The 17,707-nt window shown below is 44.7% G+C and overlaps 1 protein-coding gene across 1 annotated transcript in view; it reads right to left on the minus strand.

Annotated features, from left to right (window-relative positions):
• Positions 1 to 17,707, minus strand: part of LOC142290258 (multidrug and toxin extrusion protein 2-like) — a 190,575-nt gene that overhangs the window by 155,121 nt on the left and 17,747 nt on the right. The window contains exons 2-3 of the mRNA XM_075334212.1: positions 15,970 to 16,071; positions 3,994 to 4,062 (exon numbers count right to left, since the gene is read on the minus strand). Coding sequence (XP_075190327.1) covers positions 3,994 to 4,062; positions 15,970 to 16,071 — 171 coding nt within the window. The remainder of the gene's footprint in view (positions 1 to 3,993; positions 4,063 to 15,969; positions 16,072 to 17,707) is intronic.

The following is a 17,707-nucleotide window of genomic DNA, read 5'->3' on the forward strand; positions in this document are numbered from 1 at the left end:
AGAGCAGGGAGCCGGCACTGGCAGCGTGAGAGCGGCGGAGGCTGGTAACGAAGGTAAATATCAGGTAACCACCTTGGTTACCCGATGTTTACCCTGGTTACAGCTTACTACAGGCTGCCAGATGCCGGCTCCTGCTCTCTGCTCGCTTCATTTTGTCGCTCTCTCGCTGTCACACACAGCGATCTGTGCATCACAGCGGGAGAGCAACAATAAAAAAATGAACCAGGGCTGTGTGTAACGAGCAGCGATCTCACAGCAGGGGCCAGATCACTGCTCAGTGTCACACACAGCAAGATCGCTAATGAGGTCACTGCTGCGTCACAAAAACCGTGACTCAGCAGCGATCTCAGCAGCGATCTCGCTGTGTGTGAAGCACCCTTAACTCGAACTGTAGAGCTTTTAGCAAAAATCTCGAGCTCGAACACCCCCCAAAATCACTCGAACATGAAATTGGCGAACATCGAACATCACTCAACTCTAGATGGGATGCAAAATGTACATTAATGAGAAAAAAATGAACTTTTTTGAATTTACGAAATGGCTGCAATGAAACAAAGAGTGAACAATTTAAAGGGGTCTGAATACTTTCTGTACCCACTGTATTTTGTGCAAGAAATTCCAGTGCTGAAAAGATTGACTGACAAGACGTGTAATAAAATTTATCATTTATTCTTACATTAAAATGATAATCATGATTAAGGCACAGGCCGAAACACGTCGATCATTTCCTCACCAATTCCTCTTTCATGGATGTCTGTTTTTTTAGCTGTCTGACCATTTGGCAACTATTTTAATGTAAGAAAAAATTAGAAATGTTATATGACATGTCTTGTCAGTTTGGTCCTTCCAGCGCTGGAATTTCTTGCTTTGTTGGATTTTCTGCCTTGCCCAGGCATCCGAGCGGCGGATTAGTACCCATACTCTATACTCAGAAGGTGAGCTGACACACTTTTCTTTGTATTTTGTGCTAGTGTATGGAAGTTGGTTGCGTCTAAGTTTTTATCAGGGTAAATTAGCGAAATACCTACGTAAATAGGAGATTGCTCCATCTGCTCACATAAAGGGAAAGGCTTTTTACAGAGAAAGCTAGAATTTAGGGGAATACTTGAGGGAGGATTATTGATTTAGTCTTGTTTACTTTATAATAGCTAATGACACCAAAATTATTAATGATATGAGCAATTTGTGTTAAAGACTCAGGGCTTAGTGGTGCATAAAATCACATCATCTGCAAATAAACCAATACAATGATCAATTGTGTCTATTTTCATATCCGAAATTTCAGGGAAGGAACAAATTGACTTGGCAATAGGTTGGATTAAAAGGAATCTGTCCACATGTTTTGGCTATTTAATCTACCATCATCACGCTGTAGGGGTTAACACAGAGATGTCAGCAATGTGTCCTTTGTCAAACTTTGTGCTGTTGTTTACCGGCTACGTTTGTTTTAGCTTCAAGAGATTATTATTGCTGGACTAGGTCAGCTAGAGGTCAGCTGGTCCAGCACGCCCCCTACTGTGATGGGCACCTCACTGTCTATAGTCATTGTACATAGAGACCCTGGTGTGGGCGGGGGCAGCATTCTGAGCTCTGCTGCATTGCTAAATCGTAAAACTCTGATTGCTTCAGAACCACTGCACCCAGTAAACTAAGTGAAACAGTGTCTCCTTGTCTAAATCATGGCCCTCTCAGATGAGGTAACAAAAACCTGTTTACAGGTAAAATTGAAAGGGAATAAAAGTCATCTTTGACAAGTTCTATTTGAGATAGGTAAAAAGTTGGAAAATACACCTGAATAAATTTGTGCATTGGAAAATGTGTAAAGTGCCATAATTGAGGATAAAATAGTGCCACAAAATACAATTTTTTTTAGACGTTTTTTGAGATAGCTCCAATGGGCCCGGTCAAATGCCTTCTCCTTATCCAGGGTGAGACGCAGAGAAGGCATTTGATGGAGCTCTGCCTCTAATATAATATTAACAAAGAGTCACATTAGTGATTTGATGGTGTTTTATGAATGAAGGATCAACACTTCTTCCAGATTTAAAAAGTGCTAGTGCCTCTGATTTACTGTAGTTGATTTTAAACTTAGTGGTCTCTCCAAAGTCTTTTAACGTATTCATTATCCCCGGTATTGCCTGCATAGGATTAGCTATAAATAATAAGATATCATCTGCAAAGGCCAGGAGCTTTATTGATGTTGAGCCCACCTTTGCTCCATGAAATGATGTCAAGTTTTGCAGAGCCCTCAATAAGGGGTCTAGAGCTAGATTGAAGAGCAGGGGTGATAATGGACACCCCTGTCTGGTCCCTCTTTCAACCTGGAAAGGCCTTGAGGGTGTGTCGTTTATTGACAGTTTAGACGGAGGCTCCTTATAAATCATTCTAATTGCTTCTCAGAACCAGGGACCAAACTGTCTAAATTCTAGTAAACTATGCAGGTAATCCCATGAGACTCTGTCAAAAGCCTTGTCCAATAAATACTTTTAAACATTTTTGGAATATGTAAATGGGGATGATTTAATTCTTGTATGCGTTTATTTAAAATATGTAGGGAGTAAAGTTTAAGAAGATTAACCTCTTCCCTTTAACCATCTATATGAATACTTGCTATTGACTGTGGGTGAGGCTTTGGAGCTGTGACGGAGCTGGAGAATGACTCAGGCTATTTGTTACTGCCATGGGCACAGATTATATACATGCCATAGATGACATACAGTATTATAAAAAAAGATTTAGGTAAGTGTGGGAAACAATGCTGCAAAGTAAGTATGCTTTCAAAACTTGAAGTGTTAAAAAAAAAATATCAAAATGAAAAGTGAATGAACAAAAAAAATTGAAATCAATATTTGATCATCAATTCTTGTTGATACACTTGGATGCAGTTTTTGATGGAGCTCAGTAGTTAAGTTGTTCCAAAATTCTTATGGATGATATTGATATCAGGGATCTGTGGCAGCCATATCATCACTTCCATGACTCCTTGCCTTTCATTGTATTGAAAATAGATCTTAATGAAATTTATTCTGCAGAAGGATCCCAAACATGCAGCCAATGTCATTAAGCACTCACTTGAGTGGAAATAAGAGAGTCCTGGAGGCATGATCTTAATCAAGCCTGTCTGGGATTTCATGACTTAAGAGGAGGATTTGCGCAAGCTTACATCCACAGAAGATGTATGATTAGTATTCCAAGATTTCTGAAACAACTTCCCTGCTGAATTCTTCATGTGTACTACCTAGAGGTAATGATGCTGTGATATTGTTTAAAGGCAAAGGGAGGTCTTTTGAATAGGAGCTGATCTTAAGTTCCTGGGAGTAGCCATTACGGTTTTGCTGCCGCCAGAGCTAATAATAACTGATTGCTTAGAGTTCCAGGAGTCGGATCTCCACCTACCTAATATTGATCACCCATTCTAACAAAAGGTAATTAATATCATATGATCGGACAACCCTTTAACATTTTAGAGACACACATAGACATATTTGAATTGAACACAACTTAAAAGTGCAGTAAGTTGATTTGAAGAGAAAAGTGTAGCAGTAAGAATGCTCTTCTTGCCTTATTTTGCCTTAAAGCCTTATATTTTGATGATGTGACATCTTCCTAAAATATAGCAACATAAGCCCCGATTGAATGAATTTAGACTGTCTTCACAGATGGGGCCATTATGCAACAAAAAACAGAGCCAACATTCAGATTGGCTCATTTTGCAAATGATTGCATTTAAAAGAACTATTATTTTTAGTAGCCATGTAGTTCTGTTTGTGAACGTGGATTTCTGTATTATCATGGCCGCAACACGTGAACAAATGTTAGTCTTAAACACTGCTTCACCTAATTGTTATTAGTCAAACAACCATTCAAATTGCCAGGTATGGGACAAACACATGAAAATCATGAAATTCCATTTTTAACACATGACAAACCATAGATTTGGCTGGAGTTTTCCTTTAAATGTATACAACATGATTAACCTTTTATCATTCATACCTGGGTCATAAGTGTATCACATGCTGCTGTCATGCCAAAACCCACTGATATCCCTGTTACATTTATAACCTGTGAAGAAAAAAGGAAAAACAGAAAATAGGAATAAGAAACAAATGCTTCATTTACAACACAACCCTAATTTCGAAAGAGTTGGACGCTGTATCAAATATAAAGAGAACAAGAATTAAATAGTTTCAAAATCTCTTATAGCCATATTGTATTCACAACAGAGCATAGAATACAGATCAAAAGTTGGAAGTTAGACATTTTTCATTTTATTTGAAAAAATAACTAATTTAAAAATTGATGGCAGCAATATAACTCTAAAATAATGTGAAATGGTTAACAAAAGGTTGGAAAGATAGGTGCTACTCATGAAAATAGCAGGAGGGTCAATTTTTAACTAAATGCCGCTTTATACGCTGCGAGATCGCTAGTGTGCGTACCCACCCCCATCGTTTTGGCGTCACTGGCAAATCGCTACCCGTGGCGCACAAAATCGCTCAGACCCGTCACACTACTTACCTGCCTAGCGACGTCCCTGTGACCGGTGAACCGCCTCCTTTCTAAGGGGGAGGTTCGTTCGGCGTCACAGCGACGTCACTAAGCGGCCGCCCAATAGAAGCGGAGGGGCGGAGATGAGCGGGACGTAGCATCCCGCCCACCTCCTTCCTTCCTCATTGCCGGCGGCCGCGGGTAGGGTGAGGTTCCTCGTTCCTGCGGTGTCACACATAGCGATGTGTGCTGCCGCAGGAACGACGAAGCACATCGTACCTGCAGCTGCAACGAATCGGGAATAGAGGAGCATGTCAACGATAAATGATTTTGCACAATTTTGCGACCTTTTTAGATCGCACGTAGGTGTCACACACAACGACATCGCTAACGAGGCCGGATGTGCGTCATGAATTCCGTGACCCCAACAACATCGCTTTAGCGATGTCGCTGCGTGTAAAGCGACCTTTAGTCACATGACTGTGTATAAAAGGAGCTTGTTAGATAGGCAGAGCCTCTTAGAAGCAAAGATGATCAACGGATCACCAATCTGTTATCAACTGCATCTTTAAAATGTGGAACAATTTCAGAAAAATGTTCCTCAATATGACATTTTAAAGACTTTGAATATTTTTCCATATACAGAGCATAATCTAATCAAAATATTAAGAGATATTGGAGAACTCAATGTGCAAAAGGTACAAGACTGTTGGATAATATTGGATGCTCGTACTCTATGGGCCCTCAGGTAGCACTGCTAGAAATGAGCGGTTCTTTTGAAATTCAAATTTGCAGACTTCTCCACAAAAAGTAGATTTATGGAGAATAAATTTGCATGAATCTCAATTCTAAATAGCTTGTAATTGCTTGTAAAATAGATGTGGGGGAAAAGAGAGCTAGACTTTGATTACCATATAAGCTTTCATTTTACAAGCAAGAGTATAGCACTGAACTTAAGAGCTTACACTTTACAGATGAAAGAAAGGACTCTGCTGACCTAAAGAGCTTATACTCTACATTTGAGAGAGAAAGGGGACCACATTTATCATAAGATCTTACACTGTACAGAAGAGAGAGATTTACCCAGTGACTCTTGAAATGTGTACACTATAAACTATGCTCTGCTGGAAACCACTGATCTCTGATAACCAAGTGTCACTGTACAGTGATGGAGGGGAGAGAGGGAAGTTGACCCCCTGATCTCAGAACTAGGCTTACCCTGAGAGGGGCATGACTAAGTGCCTACCCAGCCTTCACCAAAGCCTCTGATGGTAAGGACGGACTTGTCTGATGATAGGGACTGAGTACCACTCTAGGGCAGCTCCAAGTTATTGCGCTTCACCAAGATCTGCACAAGGCAAGATGGGAGAAGGGATACACTGCCACTAGTGAAGGATAGGAAGTGCCAACCCCTGACACTTACTCTAAGCAGCCCTGAGCTCCCTGACCTCCATAGACAGGTTCTTTGACCCAGTGCAGAGATCCCATTTCTATCCTTGTCTTTCCCTGTACACAGCCCTGTTTAATGTGCAGAGCAGTGGGAACACTAGTCCCACTCTACTTACAGACACAGAGAGTAAAAGACAGGTGGGGTAAAATACACAGCAATAGTATTGAATTGTAAAGCGCGGCGGAATATGTTGGCGCTATGGAACTAAAACTTATTATTATTATTATTATTATTATTATTACAGCAATCATACAATGCACTCCAAAATACAGGAAAGAGTAAAGGGAATGGACCCATGAGGCAAAAAAAAGGAATTACGGAAGGAAAAACACAACACATCTTCCATACAGCAATTTCCAGCTGTGGTTCCCAAAATGACTTCCTGGTCCACATGTCACAGATTCCCTATAACTGATAGCTAAGCAAAAGCTATCACTGGCAACTCCCTGAGCTGAGAGAGGAGTCTTCATAGCAGCGGAAATTGGTAAGCACAGAACAATTGATTCCAGTTTTCAGCCAAAGTCAAATACAAACTACTTAACCTTAGCAGCACTGGATCAGGAAAAATCTGCATAGACAGCAATATTAACAAGCGCAGGTGTGCGTATAGCCCTGAGCTGCCATCTACTGATACTAGAAATAGGAGGGACCAGTCTCCGTTGTGGTACCCTCGTATCAATACCTCCCTTTCTAAGAAGGGACTCTGAACCCTCAAGACCAGGATTGTCTGGATGTGAGAAATAAAAAGACTGGACCAGCCTGGTAGCATGAACATCAACTGCTGGTACCCACATTCTCTCCTCTGGACCGTAACTCTTCCAATGTATCAACTATTGAAGAGACCAGCCTACAAAGCTAGAATTAATAATCTTGGCTATCTGTAATTCTAGATTCCCATTGTGACGCCCTGGGCAAGCCAGGGGTCACAGGTCACAACACCACACGCACCCCACATTCCCTGCAGGTACACCGAGGTTAAAACAAAAATCCTTGTTGCCTTCCTCCAGGGGCTGGTGTCCACACCAGGGGGTGGGCCAGGCGGTCGGCTCCGCCCACTGAGGAGTTCACAGCCCTGGAGGCGGGAAAACCAGGCAGATGAGTGTTAGAGTTGAGAGTAGAAGGAAGTGGTAAAGGAGCAAGTGACAGGGTGGAAGTAGAAAGTGAAGAAAGTGACAGCAAGAAGCCTGAAGTTAGTCCGGGTGTGTGCCCCGGACTGAGACAGCAAGGTTGGCAGACGGCGGTGACCGTCTGCAGGAGAGATTGCTCGGAGGTTGCCGAAAGGGCCGTGGACGGGTGGTGACCCGGCGGTACCGGAGCGGTATACAAAGAACAGTCAGCACCAGGGCAGGGGCCTTTCGGATCCCGGCAAGGCTAGGAGTCGCCATAATTTGCCAAATCCGTCAGTGAAGGGGACGACTGTCTCCCAACAACCAAGTCCCGATTGAAGGCAACAGTCCGACCGTTAAGGAGAGACACCGCCACCGCCAAGGCACCAGTTTCCCAGGGCCAGCGCCTGCGGGCAAGAGTGGGGCTCCTCCGGCCCATATCCAGGCTGGGGAGCGGGTTACAGGTGGGAATCCATCGCTACCAACAGACTACACATAGGTGCAGGGAAGAGACCGTCACCGTCAACTGCAGGGAACATCAGCACCGCAACCGTCCGAGGGACCCGTCCAACCAGCCGTTTGTTTACCGAGAACTGTGTCGTGTTTACTGGCTGAGTGAGTACCTCCGTGCCGTGCGGCACCGCGCTGCCCCTGCGCCCCTGCACCTCCACAGGCCTCATAACCCGCCTGTCCACCATCCTAACCCCATCACTGGGCCCCGGGATCACCTATCCCCTACCCACGGAGGGGCAAATCAACAACTGGCTGCTCCATACAACCACTCCCGGGATCCCCAGCCAGAGCAGCGGTGGTGTCCACCTAATCACCACAACCGTGGGTGGCGTCACGGACAATAAACAATCCCAACTACCAATCCCCTTTCACTCACGGGCGGGGAGCACCGCTAGATTCCCCGGGATCCGGCCCATCGCTCGAGCCACCGAGCAGCAGCAGGCCGCGGCAGCAGCGGCAGCCGGACCCGAGCAGTGGGAGAGCGCGGCGTCCCCTTCTCCGCCCGCGACAACTTGGCGTCACGAACAGGATCTTACCGTTCTGCCGTCTGGTAGAGGTGCGCCTTGTTACCGCCGGAGGTGTCCGGCCAGAAAATTTCAGAAGCCTCCATCTTTGGCGCGAAGAGTTCCCGCTCGAGCGTCTTCTCGAGTAGCAGAGGCGCGAAGGCCAAAACCCCGCCCCGATAGAAGAGGGGCCGGAAAGAAGCTAAGGGGGACGCGATGGCGGCTGGCTGCATGTGAACGCAGCTATAAAAGCAGGGACGCCAGGATTCTGCAGTCACCCTGTTCCTGGAAGGAGTTGCCAGCAGAATGTGGATGCCGTCCCGCAGCACCGTAGCCCCTGCGCTGGGAACCGCGGCGTGGGTGGAGATCCGGACCGCGCAGCTCTATCAAAGGCTGCAGGTCAAAATGCAGCTCCTCATGGAGGAGTGGGAGGCCGACATGGCGGACGTGATAGCGACCGTGCGGAGACGCGAGAAGGAAGCTGAGGAAGAGAGGGTGAGTGACCCACGCCCCGATGCCCTTGAAGGGCCGGTCATCGCGGCTGCGGGACCCGGTCCAAGCCCTCTCGCCCTGTTATGTCCCTCGCCACCCGTCTCGGAAGCTGTGACCCCGCCACTAGGCCCGCTGCCACCGCGACTGGTAGCGATACTCAGCATGCCCGCCCCGGCGGGCCGACCTATAGCCGGAGCCCGTAGCAAATCAGAGGTGCTGCCATGGAAGGCCCCGAAGTCTGCACCGGAGGCATCCCCTGAGAAGTCCCCCGAGCCGGAGCTGATGACCCGTTCCGAGCCGAAGGCCCAACCGCGAACTGCCTATGTGCCCATCCCCCACACCTCGGCTAAGGTTGCGCCGGGCTGTCGCTGCAAGGCGGCGCCCAAGGCCAAGACGCCGCGGGACCTGCCGCCCAGATCCCTGACAGTGGGCAGCGTCCAGAATGTCCCGCGGGGCCCGACCCATGCGCCGGAGCTCGCAGCAGCGCCGTATTGGGACAGGGAGCCGGTACCGCTGGGCCCGGAGATTGGTGAGAGGGAAGGGAAGAAGGCGGAGTTGGTGGCCCGTGCAATCCAGGAAAAGGAGAACCTCCGTCAGGCGACCTTTCGTGTCCGGGGCCCGCTGTATGGACAGGTGAGGCGGTTTGATGTCCGCCAGGGCTATGGGTTTATTTATGAACCGGAGGCCGAAGTGTTTATAGCCCGGCGGGATGTGAATGCTCACCTGCCTGAGGAGCACCCCGGTCGTAACCTGATGCCGGGCGACATAGTGCAGTACACCCGGCACTGTGGAGAGAGGGGGTGGTTTGCCCTAGATGTGAAATTGAGGGGCAGCCAAGAGGCCCATGTGAGTTCTGCACCCCCTCCCTCAGATGAAGCCGAAGACACTGAGTGTTGGCAGCGGAGCACCGTTGCACTGTCCCCGTTGGGACCACCAGTGTGTTTGTTTGAATTACAGTTTGAAAGTTTTAAAAATGATGAAAAATGATTACCGTGAAAGTCACCTGATCTGAAGCTGTGATTTGGAAAACCGGCCATTGCCGTGGGGACCGTTTAAAAAGTTGCATAAGGGACTCCTTATGGACAAGCCCGTGAACTTGCAGGGCAACCACAAACGTTAAGTGGAATGTAAATAAGTTGTGCTACCGTTACCGTTTCCGCAGTTGCCGCCTCCGGAGAGGCAGGTTGGAGGGAGGGCCCGCAGTAGAGCCGGCTGGGGCCCAGCCACCACAGGAACCGGTGACTATCCTCTGGAGGGGAAAGACAGATCCCGCTCGGGTGACTTGGTGCAGGACTGGGGTCAAGGGGTGCTGCCTGGGCTTTAGGGACACAACATCAGGGCCAGGTTTCTTGGGTGGGAGAGAGCGAAGACCGTAACTGTACACCGTTTGAACCCGTTTAAGTAAGAGTACCTCCCGATGTGGGAAGAAGTTATTTTAATTGTAAACATGTTACCGTTTTTTCTATTTTCATAGAAAAACAAAAAGGAAAATAAAACCGGTGTTGGACGGGCAGCCCGAGGACGGTCTGCGTTTTGCTAAGGGGGAATGTGACGCCCTGGGCAAGCCAGGGGTCACAGGTCACAACACCACACGCACCCCACATTCCCTGCAGGTACACCGAGGTCAAAACAAAAATCCTTGTTGCCTTCCTCCAGGGGCTGGTGTCCACACCAGGGGGTGGGCCAGGCGGTTGGCTCCGCCCACCGAGGAGTTCACAGCCCTGGAGGCGGGAAAACCAGGCAGATGAGTGTTAGAGTTGAGAGTAGAAGGAAGTGGTAAAGGAGCAAGTGACAGGGTGGAAGTATAAAGTGAAGAAAGTGACAGCAAGAAGCCTGAAGTTAGTCCGGGTGTGTGCCCCGGACTGAGACAGCAAGGTTGGCAGACGGCGGTGACCGTCTGCAGCAGAGATTGCTCAGAGGTTGCCGAAAGGGCCGTGGTGACCCGGCGGTACCGGAGCGGTATACAAAGAACAGTCAGCACCAGGGCAGGGGCCTTTCGGAACCCGGCAAGGCTAGGAGTCGCCATAATTTGCCAAATCTGTCAGTAAAGGGGACGACTGTCTCCCAACAACCAAGTCCCGATTGAAGGCAACAGTCCGACCGTTAAGGAGAGACACCGCCACCGCCAAGGCACCAGTTTCCCAGGGCCAGCACCTGCGGGCAAGAGTGGGGCTCCTCCGGCCCATATCCAGGCTGGGGAGCGGGTTACCGGTGGGAATCCATCGCTACCAACAGACTACACATAGGTGCAGGGAAGAGACCGTCACCGTCAACTGCAGGGAACATCAGCACCGCAACCGTCCGAGGGACCCGTCCAACCAGCCGTTTGTTTACCGAGAACTGTGTCGTGTTTACTGGCTAAGTGAGTACCTCCGTGCCGTGCGGCACCGCACTGCCCCTGCGCCCCTGCACCTCCACAGGCCCCATAACCCGCCTGTCCACCATCCTAACCCCATCACTGGGCCCCGGGATCACCAATCCCCTACCCACGGGGGGGGCAAATCAACAACTGGCTGCTCCATACCACCACTCCCGGGATCCCCAGCCAGAGCAGCGGTGGTGTCCACCTAATCACCACAACCGTGGGTGGCGTCACGGACAATAAACAATCCCAACTACCAATCCCCTTTCACTCACGGGCGAGGAGCGCCGCTAGCAGCCGGACCCGAGCAGTGGGAGAGCGCGGTGTCCCCTCCTCCGCCCGCGACACCATCAACAGTAACCGGGAAAAGAGGTGACGGAGTTTGTTCCGAGGAAGCCACATATTTTTTTGAGGAGTAATAGATGAAACACATTATGAATTTTGAACGTAGGAGGCAATAAAAGTCAAAACGCTACTGGATTAAAAACGGCAACTATCTTATAAGGACTAATAAACCTGGGTCGCAGCTTCCAAGAAGAAACCTTTCATTTAATGTTCTTCGTAGACAACTACACCATAACAACAACGCACAAGTCCAGACCACCCAAGCGCATACGATCAGCCATACTTTTATATTCGTTACCCTCAAATTATTTAGAACACCTCTCCACACAACGGAAATCGATGAAGGTAACTGCTCCTCCCCAGGGACTCCTAAAGAATGATTTCCATTAAAGGTGCAAAATTGATGGCGACAACTAGAAGCCCCCAAAACAAGGATTTGCCTGTAGATTCATGATGTCAGTTATTTACTGTAAACTCTGCTAAAGGTAAAAAAGAGACTCACTAATCCCAGAACAAGGCTTACTTTGAGATGAGCATGATTAAGTGCCTACATATCCTTCAATAGAGCCTCTGATGGTGAGCATGGCCGCGCAAGACACATGAGCGCCTTCTTGCTGCACTACCTCCAACATGACCCTCGTATTGTCAAAATTAGAAGTGATGATGACTACTGGCTTGCCACACTATTAGATCCCCGGTACAAGTCCAAATTTTGTGACATAATTCCAGCCATAGAAAGGGACGCACGTATGCAGGAGTATCAGCAGAAGCTGTTACTCGATCTTAGCTCGGCTTTTCCACCAAACAACCGTGCAGGTGCAGGGAGTGAATCTCCCAGTTGTAACTTGACAAACATGGGACGGTCTCGTCATCTTCACCAGTCTACCCGTACCAGTAGCACCGTATCTGGTGCTGGTAACAGCAATTTTATGGAATCTTTTCATAATTTTTTTAGACCGTCCTTTGCAAGGCCACCAGAGACCACAAGTCTGACACATAGTCAACGGCTGGAGAGGATGATACAGGAGTATCTCCAAATGAACATCGATGCCATGACTTTGCAAATGGAGCCTTGCTCATTTTGAGCTTCAAATCTTGAAAAATGGCCAGAGCTCTCAACTTACGCCTTGGAGATTTTGTCATGTCCAGCTGCCAGCGTTGTCTCTGAACGTGTCTTCAGTGCTGCTGGGTGTGTGCTGACAGATAAGCGCACGCGTCTGTCCAGTGACAATGTGGACAGACTGACGTTCATCAAAATGAACAAGTCATGGATCCACAAGGAATTTACTACCCCTGTGTCATCCTGGGGAGAGTAAATGCTTGTGGATTTGGAATGTGCTTGATGCAAATCAAAACATCCTGTTTGCAACTAGGGCACAAGTGCTGCCACTGATGGGGTGTCTGTGTGGCCCAATTTTTGGAAAAAAGGGAGACTCCACTTGGAGTAACCCTTGCTTGCTGTGTTTTTTAAAAATGATCCAAGATGAACAGAGCTGGGATCAGGAAAGACTTTGCTACCTACCCCGGTGTCATCCTGGGGACGGTTAAGGATGGCGTATTTTTTAATGTGCTTGATGCAAATCTAGCTGTGAAGTGTACAACTGGGGCACAACTGCTGCCACTGAAGGGGTGGGTGTGTGTGTGGCCCAATTTTTGGAAAAAAAGGGAGCCTCCGCTTGGAGTAACCCTTGATTGCTGTTTTTTTTTAAAAGGAGCCAAGATGAACAAGTCATGGTTCAGCAAAGACTTTATCTACCTACCCCGGTGTCATGCTGGGGACGGTTAATTATGGCGTATTTTTGAATGTGCTTGATGCAAATCTAGCTGTGAAGTGTACAACTGGGGCACAACTGCTGCCACTGAAGGGGTGGGTGTGTGTGGGGCCCAATTTTTGTAAAAAAAGAGAGACTCCGCTTGGAGTAACCCTTGATTGCTGTGTTTTTTAAAAATGATCCAAGATGAACAGAGCTGGGATCAGGAAAGACTTTGCTACCTACCCCGGTGTCATCCTGGGGACGGTTAATTATGGCGTATTTTTGAATGTGCTTGATGCAAATCTAACTGTGAAGTGTACAACTGGGGCACAACTGCTGCCACTGAAGGGGTGGGTGTGTGTGGGGCCCAATTTTTGTAAGAAAAGAGAGACTCCGCTTGGAGTAACCCATGCTTGCTGTTTTTTTAAAAGGAGCCAAGATGAACAAGTCATGGTTCAGCAAAGACTTTATCTACCTACCCCGGTGTCATCCTGGGGACGGTTAATTATGGCGTATTTTTGAATGTGCTTGATGCAAATCTAGCTGTGAAGTGTACAACTGGGGCACAAGTGCTGCCACTGAAGGGGTGGGTGTCTGTGTGGCCCAATTTTTGGAAAAAAGGAAGACTCCGCTTGGAGTAACCCTTGCTTACAGTGTTTTTAAAAATGATCCAAGATGAACAGAGCTGGGATCAGGAAAGACTTTGCTACCTACCCCGGTGTCATCCTGGGGACGGTTAAGGATGGCGTATTTTTGAATGTGCTTGATGCAAATCTAGCTGTGAAGTGTACAACTGGGGCACAACTGCTGCCACTGAATGGGTGGGTGTGTGTGGGGCCCAATTTTTGGAAAAAAAGGGAGACTCCGCTTGGAGTAACCCTTGCTTGCTGTGTTTTTTAAAAGGAGCCAAGATGAACAAGTCATGGTTCAGCAAAGACTTTATCTACCTACCCCGGTGTCATCCTGGGGACGGTTAATTATGGCGTATTTTTGAATGTGCTTCATGCAAATCTAGCTGTGAAGTGTACAACTGGGGCACAACTGCTGCCACTGAAGGGGTGTGTGTGTGTGTGGCCCAATTTTTGGAATAAAGGGAGACTCCGCTTGGAGTCACCTTGCGGTGTTTTACATGATTTTAGAAGGGCGTGCCATGCCTATATCTAAGTCTCCTCCTCTTTTTCCTTGTCCAGCTCTTTTATTTTCGCATGAGTATATGTCCTTGTCACTTTCCCATGTGTTTGTGTTGTGTTGTGAGTTGTTTGTCACCTTTTGGACACCTTTGAGGGTGTTTTCTAGGTGTTTTTATGTGTTTGTGAATGCCTGCCATTGTTTCCTATGCGGTTCGAGTTCGGTTCGTCGAACGTTCGACGAACCGAACTCGAACGGGACCTCTTTCGGCGAACCGACCTCGAGCCGAACCGGGACCGGTTCGCTCATCTCTAATTATATCATATTATATTACATAAGTATATTTGTTATATTATAAATATAGAAAATTGACAAAATTGAAATTACATAGATGTAATTTCATGATGTAATATGAAAAACACTTTTAGTATAGACAAAACCTCATCTCATGACATACAAAATACTATAAATGGATACAAAAATTGGTAGTATCCAGGTGTATATAACTGATAGTATCAAATACAAGTCATTAATTCTAAATATAAAGTGCAGTTAATGATTGGACATGTAAATAAATAACTACAAAATTGAATATATACAGGTTTTATACCATTAGTATGAGTCACTCAAAAATAAATATGCTATGAGCCAGGAAATAAATAAATATATATTGCACTATTAATATAAACCATTATAAAAATAAATCATTATAAAAATGAATATATGTTGCACTATTGATACAAAAATGCTACAAAAAGATCTTTTTATTTTAAGGCTATTTAGCTTATAGTTAGCAGCAAATGGTTTAGTATATAAATGCCACTGTACTAGATACTATCAAGTAAAATTCTCAGATTATAAATATCATAAAGATCCATACAGCTAGTCAAAATTAAAGATATGTGCATCAAACAAGTTTTTTTTGCCAAAGCAAAATTGTAATATAGTCAGTAGGGGAACAATGCTCATGTTCTCTATAAATACCTAGTTAAGGCCTACATTAATCAAAAACAAACAGTTTATACCTCACATATCTTTAATTTTGATTGCTTCATTGGCTTACATGTCATAGATGCAGGATATTATGGGAAAGCCTGTGCAGCTGTACCAAATTATATTTGCCTTCTCTGTGATGGTTGAGCATTGTGGGAAATGGTGCTAGGCAAGATTTTTTTTTCTTGTGAACCTCGAGTCTAAATTCAAAATGTTCAAATTCCTATGAAACCATCAATACATAGGCTCAAGAAAAGTTCCAGAAATCATTTTGAATACAGTTTGCCATTCAATCCACAAATGCAAGTAAAAGAAAAGAAAAAGCCATAAATCATCTGAATCCAGAAACATTGCGGTCATTTCTTGGCCAGTGCTCATTAAAAATGAACTAAGGCAAAATTAAAACTGTTCTGTGTTAAGATAAATATGGAAATCATGGACGGGACCTTTAGACTTGTATGGGGAATTTTGGACTTATCTTCATGATTTTTATTTTGTGGATACACAGTCTGTAAAAACGACGGACATGTAAACAGCTCAATAGACTATGATGGATACACGGATAGAACATTTATGTGATTCATGGATGTTTGAGTGTCTATACCATATACTTAGCACAAGTTATTTGGATCTCCTGGAACAGATTTTGTATCAAGTCCCTGCTACCGGAACTTACTTTCCTGGTCTGCTTGAAATGTATTGATGTTCATAACATTCTCTAAGCAAATTAACTTTACATGTTTCATCACACAAGTACAGAAATGTCTATGTTAAAACAAATTAACATGAATGCAAAATGTTTGAAAATATTATCTATTTTAAAACATATACTTACAGCCACAGCAAGTGATACAGAGTCCAGCTCAATTTTACCTAAATGCCCACAGAATATTGAGCTCACAATAATCAGAAGAAACACCAACATCTGGGATAAAAACTGTAGGAAAAACAAAACAAAAGCATATATTGTATGTGTATAATAGCGTGTTGTATGGCATTTAATGAGATCAATATTTTATCACACTGAGAAAAATTACCTTTTAACCCCTAATGCATCGATAAACTAGGGAGTTGTGAGAACCCACTATATTACACAATAGGAAAAGATTAAGTCTTCTTGATTTTCATCCAATGCTCGGCCAGTGTAAGATAAGCTGCACTTTACACAACTGACAGGTGTCATGGTATTCATCTATCAGGGTATAGAAATGGCAGTAAAGACTGTGGAGATGAGTGTATGATTTTATTTTATTATTTTTCGTCAGATCTGGGGTCTGATGCAATTTACTGTAAATGCTCATTTTTGCATATACTGTACTGTATTTGATATCAACAATTATAGCATGGTGTATAATTGTATTGGGACACAATGTGGGTGATTCTTTCATTCAGGAGGAGCAGGGTTTTTATACCCATAACCAGGCTGAATGGTCAATACCTCTAGGGGACTAAAATAAAATAATAAAAGTAATAAAATACAGAAATTAAAAAATACAAAAAATAAACATATTTCATCTCACTGCACTGGTAAAAACTCAATCTATAAAAATATAACAATAACCCTTACAGTAGTCAAAATCAGCATTGCCATTTTTGTGTCACCATGGCTACCCCTAAAAATGCCATAAAAAGTATTTAAACATGATAAATACCCCAAAACAAGACCTCGGATATCTCAAATGATGGAAAACTAATAATATTCCAAGTATTGGCGCTGCCTTCATTAAGAAAGACATAGAAAATGCCAGTCTTAATGATTTGGGTTCATGTGTTTTCATAGGGGCTTTTGATGTATGCAGTGATATTTTAGTATGATCAGATATCGATACTTTCTATGAAATTGAGTCAATAGAGTGTATCTCTTACAGAGGTGTATGGAGTAAGGTACTAACTGGTAAACATTTTTTCAAGGTCACCAAATGACTTACACAATTACAAAATTTGGTGTGTATTTGGTATACTGTAAAACATTGATCATTACTAAAAGTAATTTTCCATTTGGACCTAAAATGATAAATTGATCAGTGGAACTCAGAGGAGTAAAGCCAAATATGCCATAAAGATACTTTTTTTGTGTAATCTAAAAAGTTAGTAATTTTACAAGAAGTAGAAATTTGTATTGTAGACAGGAAATGTTTCTATTGTAAGTACATAAAAAATAAATATGAGATGTCAAAGATATTATGTAGAAATAAATCTAATTAAAATACAACACAGGTATTAAATCCAGTTTGCAAAGTCAATGTTTGTAATTGTTGTATAACGTCCATTGGGAGTTTGTCATATTTTATAGAGTTCATACAAGGAAGTGGAGATTATATTTTTCATGTAAAATTAGCAATTTCAACTGTTGATGAATGGAAGGATTATATATATCCGCCTACCCCGCATGATTGCACATACTATTTTTAGTGTTTAGAAAGTCATTAAACAGAGAGCAAAAAAATGGAGCCAGTGTTCTGGATGGATGAGTCAAAATATGATATATTTGGCTGTAAGAGAAATCAGTTTGTCCACCAAAGGGCTGGAGAGTGTCTGCAGGAAACAGTGAAGCATGATGGAGGTTCCTTGAG

This window comes from Anomaloglossus baeobatrachus, chromosome 2, assembly GCF_048569485.1.
Source record: "Anomaloglossus baeobatrachus isolate aAnoBae1 chromosome 2, aAnoBae1.hap1, whole genome shotgun sequence".
NCBI lineage: Eukaryota > Metazoa > Chordata > Amphibia > Anura > Aromobatidae > Anomaloglossus > Anomaloglossus baeobatrachus.